Consider the following 10538-nt stretch of genomic DNA (forward strand, 5'->3'; position numbering starts at 1 on the left):
TCTGAACCCAGGATCATGGTGATGAACTCTCCTTCTTAACCATCATCTGTAGCCAAGATTTGTTCTATGGTTAAGCAGGAGAGAAAACCCACAACTTTGGACAGCACACTAAAGCCAAACTTTGCGCTTAGCTGTTGTCTTGTGCTGACCTAGAGTCAGACTCCAGGGAGGAACAATGCTGGTGTGAGCTCCTCTCCGGGAGCCAACACATTAGCATAGTCATGGTAAGTCAAATTCTTTCTTACTGCAACATATGAACCAGGATTGTTATTTTGGGTTGGATGATATGGTCATATTATCTTGGATACAAAGGGAGGCTGTTATAGCCATAAAAAAAATCCCTTAATGGTTGCTTACTCAATCTAGATCCAGCATTAATCCACAGGTGACTACCGTATTTTTCGCCCTATAGGACGCACCGTCCCATAAGGCGCACCTAGTTTTTTGGGGGGGAAATAAAGGGAAAAAAATTATTCCCCCCCCCCCAGGCACGGGGCTGGGGCGGGGGAGGCCCGAGCTTCCCCCGACCCCAGCCCCCAAACAGGCAGCTCTCTGCAAGCCGTGGGAGCCCAGCGCTGGCTCCCACTGCTTGCAGAGAGGTCCGCAAAGCCTGGACGCGCTGATCTCAGCGCACGCAGGCTTCGGCATGCAGGCAACTCTCCGCAAGCAGCGGGAGCGCTCCCGCTGCTTGCGGAGAGGTCCGCGAAACCTGGAGAGCGAGAGGGGTCGGTGCGCACTGACCCCTCTTGTTCTCCAGGCTTCAGCGAAAGCCTGCATTCGCCCCATAGGACGCACACACATTTCCCCTTCATTTTTGGAGGGGAAAAAGTGCGTCCTATAGGGCGAAAAATACGGTAATCCATACATCATTTTGCTGACTATTCCAAGTCATTCACAGGTACACATACTTCTCTACAAAACTGCGAGCTACATCAACCTTTCCCTTTGTTTTTTTCAAAAACAGTAACAAACACACATTCCAAAGTTCACGGATCTTGGGATGAAGAGAAGGTGTTCTTTTAAAAAAAGTCATTGCCAGTTGTTCTTGATTCTCTTTTGACTCACTTCCGTTTCTGAATCAAAAATTTAAATGTAAACAAATCCAAGGTTGGAGTAAATTCAGGGGTGTTGCCCAGGATGCCTAACAGTATAAACAAGTGCTTCAATTAAAAATGATAATGTCTTATTACTGCTGTTATTATTATTATTAATAATTTATTTATAACCAGCCTTTTCCCTGACGGGACTCAAGGCATCTTACAAATAACAACAAGAATTGCCATGAACATAGAAAACCAATCACTGAAACAGTTAAACGTTAATAGAATTAAAACTATATACATATATAAAATCTGTTTAAAACATACAAATAATTACAATAAAAGCAGCATGGCACCAGCCCTTTCATTAAAAGCAGTCAATTCTTCCCAGCTGAATTTGAAAACTGTTGTTCTGCATCTTTTACCAGCATCTTTGCAAACCTAGCCATTACAGTATCATAAGTACAGACATATCTCTGGCAAGTCCTTATGATTTCTAGCAACTGTGCAGCTGGGATTTGTTCTCAGGCAATTTTAATTCTCATTCTTGTCCCCTTGCTTCAGGCAACAGGCTTTTTGTCTGGTTCTAGCCTCTCCCTTTCTTAATTAGACATGTGGGCTGACATTCATTTTTCATCCATCAGCATTTCCATTTCCCCATTATGTCTAGGGGCACATTACATATACTTTAGCAAAATGCCCTATTGTAAAACATATCTTCAGGAGGAAGAGTTTCCTTACACAGAATCCTGATGCATTAATAGGAAACCCTGGTTTTGGTTTCAAATATGCATAATGGATTTCACTGCAAAAATACTCTCTAAATTATGCAGTTATATTTATTAAACCAGCTGTACCAGAATACAATAACCATCTAAATAAACCCCTTCCTTATAATTTAGTAACATCTATAAAACACTAATTTTTATAATCTATTCAGAAATCTTATTTATGAAATGGGAAAACAAAACTCTGAACTAACTTGAAAATGCAGAGGTTTTCTCCTAGCCTGGGTCCTTTGCAGATAGAATCATAGAACTGTAGAGCTGGAATGGACCTTGAGGGTCATCTAGTCCAACCCCCTGCAATGCAGGAACCTCAACTAACACATCCATGACAGATGGCAATCCAACCTCTGCTTAAAAACCTCCAGGGAAGGAGAGACTACAAGCTTCCAAAGGAGTCTGTTCCTGAGTGCACTCAAGATGTATTAAGCCTTTAAAGGACATTGTAAATATAAATGATGTACAGTAAAGTGAAACTTAAAATAAATAAATCATATGCTGTATTTCTGTTAGCCACAAACAATTAAGGAACAGGTCCTCTGCTAGGCCAAAATACTATTTACTGTTCAATGAAATTTGCTTTAGTTTAGCTACTTTCCATTTTTACAACAGGTCAAATTACATGTTATGGTAAGCACCTATTTTTAGAAAAAGTAGCTACACAGGTCCTAGATCTGGGCTGGGACTGCAGCCCATGATAAGGGGTTAATCCTTTCCTCTCACACCATTTCCATCTGAAAATCCCAGCCCAGCCCCACTACTACAGGCAGCAGAAAGCACCTTCAGGAGAAGTAGCAGAGGTGAATGGTTTTGTAAAGGTGTGGCACTGAGGGGAACAGGGTTGAAAGCTCTTCTTTGCATTCCTGATTAGGTTCCCCAACAGCTCCTTTTCTTAAAACTACAGGCAGTGATAAAAACACTTAAAAATGTACACCTAGCATCATCTAACATGCAGTTTGACTAAAAATATGCACTTTTGTTCCCTTTCCAGATACCATTCCAAATTTAAAAAAACAAACTCTATGCATTAAAAAACACTTGCACACTCCTGCACCCATAATAACTGATTCAATGAAAAAGATCTTAACTCATCCTTCTCAAATTCTCTGGAACAAATGTGGATACCAATGCTTACAACCATCTACAAATATTTTATTTGTTGTTCCTATTATTGTCCCTAAAACTATTGTGTGTGTTGTGCCAATAAAAAAAACTACAGAACTCTTTATTTTACTAGGCATCAATACTTTAGCTCACTAAGGCTAAAGCTGAACAAGTCCCACTAGGTAAACTAACTTTTCATGTTTCTGAGCCAGTTGTTCATGTTTTCTGGACCAATACAGATTACAGTGGTACTTCTGGTTACGAACTTAATGCGTTCTGGAGTCTGTTCTTAACCCGAAACTGTTCTTAACCCAAGGCACGCTTTTGCTAATGGGGCTTCCCGTTGCCGCCGCACCGCTGATGCGCAATTTCTGTGCTCATCATGGGGCCAAGTGCTCAACCCAAGGTACTACTTCTGGATCAGCGGACTTTGTAACCCGAAGTATTTGTAACCCGAAGCATTTGTAACCCGAGGTACCACTGTATAGAGACATGTTTTTATATATTGTTATAATTCATGATCGGATTATTTCTATCTGATGCTAAAATACTGTCAATTAAAAGACTGCCTATGCTAGGCATAATGTTTTTGATTTCTCCAGTGAACTCAAACTACATGCTACCACAGTGGTTAAGGATTAGCAACTGAGGCTTTAGAAGACACCCAAATACTGTTTAATACTAGTTGCATACTAGTGCATTTTAGAGCATTTAAAACGCAGCAAGGTTGTTTCCTCCTGCTTAATTTCAAGTCTCACTGACATGCTGCTGTACACACCAGAGAGGGGGCAGGGATGTCTTCACCTAGTGCGTGTTACCCATTTATTTCTCCATGCCTGCAACACACACCCCAACCTCCTATTCATGAAGCTGTCATCTGTGCATGCACAATGGCTGTCTCAAATGTACACACCTCTGTTTAACAGCTGGTTTGAGTGGAAATGCACCAAACAGGAGTATTTCTCAAGAATCTACAAAACAGATAAGGATTGTGACTGATGTCATATGTACACAGCTTTAAACACTGGCAGTGGGAATGCACTAGAGGCAGAATTATCGGTAATGTGCACATGGCCTCAGTATGTAGGCTGCATATTCATTGGCAATCAGCATAACATGACATCAAATGTGTTGGCAACAAATCTAAATAATTTTAAAGCAAGCTTCTTCTTTTTCTACACTTAAACCAATAAAGGAGGATAGTAACTGCCCTATAAGCTGCCAGAACCATAAACTATGTGGTGAAATGTCAGTTGTCAAAATACCAATATTTAACAAAGCTTATTTGTCATAATACTTCAAAAAGAGGCAAAGTGGCTTCAATGCAAATTATGCAAAGAGTGATGATTAAATATTCAGCATGCATTTGATCTGAAACTACTTATCAAAGTAGGGAGAGCAGAGAACAATCTAATGCTGAAAATGTTGCGGACAGGCCTTTCCTGCTGGGTCAGGCAGCTGAAGAGGATGAGCTTATTTATTAGTTCATCACAAGAAGGAAATAACAAAGCACCACACTCTCTCTCTCTAAGGGTGTCACGGTATTGTGTAAACACCAAGTTGCATATTATAATGAAGGATATCATTTTAAAGTTAAAATGTCCAGTCAGCTTTTAGACAGGTGTGTGTTGTTTTATTTAAAGCATATTTAAAGCATATATTTATAATGAAGCACAGGAAGTACATAGTTAACATTATAAAGACAGCAACTTTAGCCTTATGCATAAGTAGTGCATTTGCAAGATATATGTAACAAATTGTGAAACTCCCACCTCTACTATTTATTGTCAGTCTTAATAATGTCAGTTCTATATACCGGTACATGAAATAACTTTTTAGCACACAAAGCATGAATCCCCCAGGTGGCTGCCTTTCAGTTAGCTGCTAACCAATAATTTCAAAACCACCCCTCACCATGAAAACTGCCACTTTTGATTTTTGCAAGAATCTGTTTATCACATCAAACAGGGATTGATGACAGTGATGTCAATAAGTAATGTTGCTAAACAAAGAAATGATACTTCCTGTATTCCTTTCTAGCGAAAGGAAGCATAAGTGGCTTGGGAGCGTGAATTTGGCAATAACCTCCTGACTATGGCAAGCACTCACCCCCAGAAGCTACACACCTGTGGAATTGGTCCAAGTCTAGGCTTCTGCCTCTTTCTGAATCATAAAGTACAGCTACATGCTTTCTCCTGTTTACAGCACAATGAGATTAATGTGCTTTAAAGTAGCTCAGAAATTTTTAAAGGGCATGCAATACAAGATGGGGTCAAAATGACAGCGCTGAGCTATACAACTCTGTGTGTCTGTGTATGGACCTATTTGGTGTTTTATTAAAAGTCAGGACTTTGTCTGCACTTTTTAATTTATTCTCTTTCTATTGTTGAGGAAATGTGTGGATGAGAGGAAAACAGCAGGCCAGGGCAGGGCTGGAGAGAGAAAAAGAGAAAAGGGAGTGAGCAGCTAGGTTGTTAGCTAACCAACTGGGTCAACAAGAAATGAGAAAACCCATGAAAGCTAATAACGAGAAAGATCTGAATCCATAATGTGGTGGCTAGTTAATAGTCTTGTTCCTGTTACAGACAGCTCCTTTTGCTGTTTTAATCATTCATATACTCTTATCTACTTTCCCATAAACCATGGTCCCTGGGCATAGTATGGAGGGAGACTGAGCAGTATGTTTGCTGAAACTAAGCAGGTCTGGGCCTGGTCAGTGTCTGGATGAGAGAGAAAATTTAGGAACTGCAGGTCTCACTTTAGTTCTTTTGCAAAGCACTGTGACTCAATGGAAGAGCATCTTCAGCTTGAAACCCAATGGAGTTGCTGCCAGTCAATGTAGACAGTATTGAGCCACATAAACCTATGGTCTGTCTAAGGCAGCTTCCTATGTTTTACAATGGAAGGAGGTAACAACCCACGCCCCGTTTTCATTAATTCTCTGGCATGCAGCTGCAGCATTCATATATCAAATAAAGGTTCTCTCTAATGGAACTCCAGTATTGTGGGGACTTGTAAAGGATTAACTAAGTGTACATCCCAAGATTACTAAATATGGTCTGCATATCTGTAAGGAGTATTAACTATCCAGAGTGGTTAAGAGAGTTAAAAAAAATATTCCACCTTTTAAATGCATGCTTAAGGGAAAACAAGCCAGGAAACACTTTCTGTCTGTCATAAACAGTAGCAGTTTTTGTTTTGTTTTGTTTTTTTAAAAGCTGGCAACACAGTTTCAAGAATAAGTCTATGTTCTGTCAAAAGATATTGGGCTCAGCCATGGCACACAGCATTTAATAAGGAGTGATGGGGTTCAAGCCATCTTGGGAGTCTTAGTTCTTCAATCCTGAAGATGTGTTTGTGGAGGTTGCAATTCATCAGTATAGAGAATAATTCATCAGTGGTACCTCGGGTTACAGACGCTTCAGGTTACAGATGCTTCAGGTTACAGACACCACTAACCCAGAAATATTACCCCAGGTTAAGAACTTTGCTTCAGGATGAGAACAGAAATCGCGTGGCGGCTAAAGTGGTACCTCAGGTTAAGAACAGTTTCAGGTTAAGAACGGACCTCCGGAATGAATTAAGTTCTTAACCTGAGGTACCACTGTATACCAATCATATCTAAATGAGACCTCCATTTTTTCATAAAAAGTATGTTCTCGGCATACACACACACAAAAAATATTAGAGATGGCCATCACTATCATCACCTACTTTTGAATTTCCAAGGCAACTAACTGAAAGCTGTTGTCAACGGTGGTCAAGAAGCTACATGCCTCTGCGAAGCTCACAAGCAGCAACACATTTTAAGAAACCATGATGAATCCTGCTAGAAAGATCAGGACTTGCAGGTCACGTTTCCAGAAGCCTCTGGTTGTTACGGTTGGAAATGCTGTGCTTGATATGCTGGTTTCATCCAGCAAGGCTCTCCTGCTGTCCTTAGCAAGTATTGCCTTAAGCTACAATTGGAAGTCCTGGTCCAACAAACCAACTGTTTGATTCTTAAAACAAACCGTGTTTTTTAAATAACAGGTGCTACCTGTCAGGTTCCCAGAGACATCTCACCACTCCCGGTTGCTGACAGAGAGCAGGACCACGGACTCCTAGGGCTCAAGTTCCTTACTGAGCAGACTTTCATATTTATTGTGTTTACATCCTAACCTTTCCTCCAAGGAGCTCACTGCGGCCTACATAGTTAACCTCTCCCAAAATTTATCCTCACCACCTTGTGAGGTAGCTTCGGCTGACTGCTCCAATGTCACCCGCGGTGCTTCGCGGCCAAATGGGGATCTGGATCTGGACCCGGGTGCCGCCCCCCCCCGCCCCCAATTTTAGGCGGCCGCTCTAACCGCTACACCGCACTGCCTCGAGCCGAGCTTGCCAGCTAATTCGGAGATGGTGGTAATAACGACAACAATAATACGCGTGTGTTGCGCATGTGCAGCCAGGAAATGCTCTCCCCTCCAAACACACCCGCCTGGTGCCCTCTGCACATGCTCGTGGGGTTAAGTAAGATCCAACGACGAGGCCGTGCCTCACCTGATGTAAGGGCTGGCGGCCGCCAGGATGTTGGTCTGCACGGGGATCTCCTCGCCCTCCAGCACCAGATGGGCGTCGCAGAAGCGGCCCTCCTCGCGGAAGGAGCTCAGCGCCCTCAGGAGCCGGGCCGGGTGCTGGGGGTCCGACACGGCGCTGCCCGCCGCCCCGCTCGACATCGCGGCGTCCCCAACCGGACAGAGCCCAATTCTTAGCAGCAGGAGTTAAGGGGTGGTGGTGGTCGCCGATGCCGCCGCCGCCGCCTCCTCTTCTCCCTTCGCGCCTTTTCCTTCTCTCCTCAGGGGCCTGACTCCGCCAGGCCAAGGCGGCCTTTCTCCGCTCCTCCTCCTCTTCCTCCTCCTCACGCGCCCAGCAGGCCGAAGCTGCCTCCGCGCCTCACGTCTTCTCTCTCGCCTCAGCCGCTCTCCGGCTCCTCGCATCCGAGCCGGTCCCCCACCATACATCCCAGCCCCGGCTCCGGCCTTGACATCATATCCTCGCGCCGGCCCATCCCGGCTCCGCCTGCCGGAGAGGAGGAGCCGCCGCCTCCGGTGGGATGGAGGGGAAGGAACTGGGCAGCCGCGATTATCCCCTCCAGGCTGGACGAAACGGACGGCATATGTCATGAACACCACGCGGGATGACAGCAGCAGCAACAACAACATCATACGCTTTATCCTCTTTACTGGCACGCGCGCAAAGCAGGGCGGGCGCTCTGCTTATACTCAGAGGCACCAAGGCGGCTCTCCATCTGCCTTGCGCTGAGCTTGCTCATTTAGGTTATGGGGGCGCGCGCCATAACCTATGGCCCTCCGAACGTTCCTGAATTACAATTGCCCAATTGACTAATTTAGCTTAAAAACTACTGTAAACAGTTAAAATTGTGAGTAGGGTTAGACACTTGTAGTTTGATGGTGGATTTTGGATATAATATAAATGAAGATTTGGGTTATTGTAAAAGATGCAGGAGGAAATGATTAACAATAGGACCCGCAAAGGGGAGGAGGGAAGTCCAGGAGATTCTATGGAATCTTGCCTTTCTGTTGTATGTTGGATATGTGATCGTAAAACTGTAATTTGAAAAACCAAATGAATTATAAATATATAAATTACAAATACAATTGCCCCTGAGGCCGTGTTTGTGAGATTGATGGGAGCCCAGCAACATTTGGGGAGCCATAGGCTATTATTTATTTATTGTAGGTGTTTCTATACTGCTTAATATTCAGAATCTCTAAGGGGTGTAAGATTAGCCAGCCATGCCCAAACTCCTGATGTGTGGAGTGAGTGGAAGATACACTCTCAACATGCTCACAGCATTAAGCAACAAATAATGTTCAGAGATTTGCAGCACAAACCTATGCATATTTACTTGTAAGTATTCCCCAGTGAACTTAATAGGATGTACTTCTAATTGTGCATAGGAGTGTGTTGTTATATGCTGAGACTATGCATGTATTCTTTGGAAGAATGCTGTTGTAAACATCAGACCTGGATTAAATGGTGCCTGGTGTCTTCAGCGCCTTCATCCATTTGCTCAACTTTATTTCAGAGTTGGATCCATGTTTTGTATGCATGATTTATCTTGTCATGTAAGACAATAATTTTTCATGCTAAAGTTATAAAAATCTGTATTGTGTGGCATAAACCACTCCATTTCATCACATGAATGGTGGTGAACATTGCCACACAAAACTCCTACTATGTCCCAGGTTAACGGGGCTGCAAACAGATTTTTTTAACATAGAAATGAGTGCTAGTTCCATTAGATCCCACTAGATTTCCAAATGTGACTTTAGCATCATGTGAAAGATAAGATAAGATAAAATGCAGAAATCGTCAGGTAAGTAAATGTTGGAAAAATGGAATAAAGTGCTGTCTGAATGCAGCCCAAGTAATTTCACAGTAGACTCATTGAAATGAATTAACAAGTTTATTCTTTTCAGTGGGTGCATTCTGCCTGGGACGTGGTTGAATACAACCCAATTATTACACTGGCCCCAACCAGAAGTTGGGAATTTATTATTGCTGATCCCATGTTGTGGAACATGCTTCAAAGAGACATTTGGCAGACATCTCTTAAGATTTTTTATTATGTGGACAGGCCTATGCAGCAGATTAAACTTTCTTGAGTAGCCAGTCTTTTTAATGATTGTTTTGTGCTGCTTTTATTGGTTTTAAAAATGTTTTTACAATTCTGTACACCGCCCTGATGTTTTATGAAAGGGTGGTACATATGTAAATAAAACCTGTGTTTGCATTTGGACATGTAGGCCCATACTGAAAGTTGTACACATAAAGGAGGAGGGATGCAATCCTCACCCTCAGGCTCATTCCCAAACATCAAAAGCCAGGGGATATTGTTGTTGCCCAGGTGAAGTCAGAAAAGGAAGTCTTTTATTACATTTCTAAAGCCAATGGCCTGCATGGGTGCATTGGAAGTCCAGGAAGCATTTGCTACCCTGGGAATGCTGTAACTCACAGGCTTTGTACCTTGCCACATGGGCAACAATGCAGAGTTCTTAGTGCTGCAACAATTTGCAGGTTCTTAGTGCTAGTTCTGGCAGCTATCACCATAATGCACCTAGAAATTGATGTGGAGTGATTTAAAGTTTTACTTTTTGTACCGTTTTTATCTTTTATTTTGCTTATAAGCTGCTTTGGAAAGGCATTTGCCCAGAAAACCAGCCTAAAAATATTTTAAATAAAAAGAACAATTAAATAAATCCTAAGGCTCATCCTGTATCAGGGTGGGGACTATATTTTAGCCCAAGGCCCACATTTCATTCTGGAAAACTTTTATGGGGGTCACAAAACCTTTGTGAGGCTAGTGACAAAAATGAGTAGAATAATTAATGTAAATTTAGCTTTGTAAGGAAGACTGGTTTCTACACACTCACACTCACTCCCCCGTCTTCCATCCAAGCAAGCAAGAGCCATTATCAAAGATAGAGGACATTTTGCAGCTAACCAAAAACACCCAAGGCTGGTGAGGGGTGTAACTGGGGAGTGTGTATGACATTGAGTGAGTCCCAAAGGCCAGATAGAGAGGCCTACAGATTCCCCCACCTAG

General features: G+C 42.7%; 1 protein-coding gene across 1 annotated transcript in view; it reads right to left on the reverse strand.

Moving 5' to 3' along the window:
* The window catches only part of GAN (gigaxonin), a 33031-nt gene extending 22874 nt beyond the window's left edge, over positions 1-10157 (reverse strand). Inside the window, exon 1 of the mRNA XM_081015849.1 lies at positions 7469-10157. Coding sequence (XP_080871975.1) covers positions 7469-7644 — 176 coding nt within the window. The 5' untranslated portion in view covers positions 7645-10157. The remainder of the gene's footprint in view (positions 1-7468) is intronic.
* Between the last annotated feature and the right edge of the window lie 381 nt (positions 10158-10538).

This window comes from Podarcis pityusensis, assembly GCF_964106645.2.
Source record: "Podarcis pityusensis genome assembly, chromosome: 8".
In the NCBI taxonomy this organism is placed as follows: domain Eukaryota; kingdom Metazoa; phylum Chordata; class Lepidosauria; order Squamata; family Lacertidae; genus Podarcis; species Podarcis pityusensis.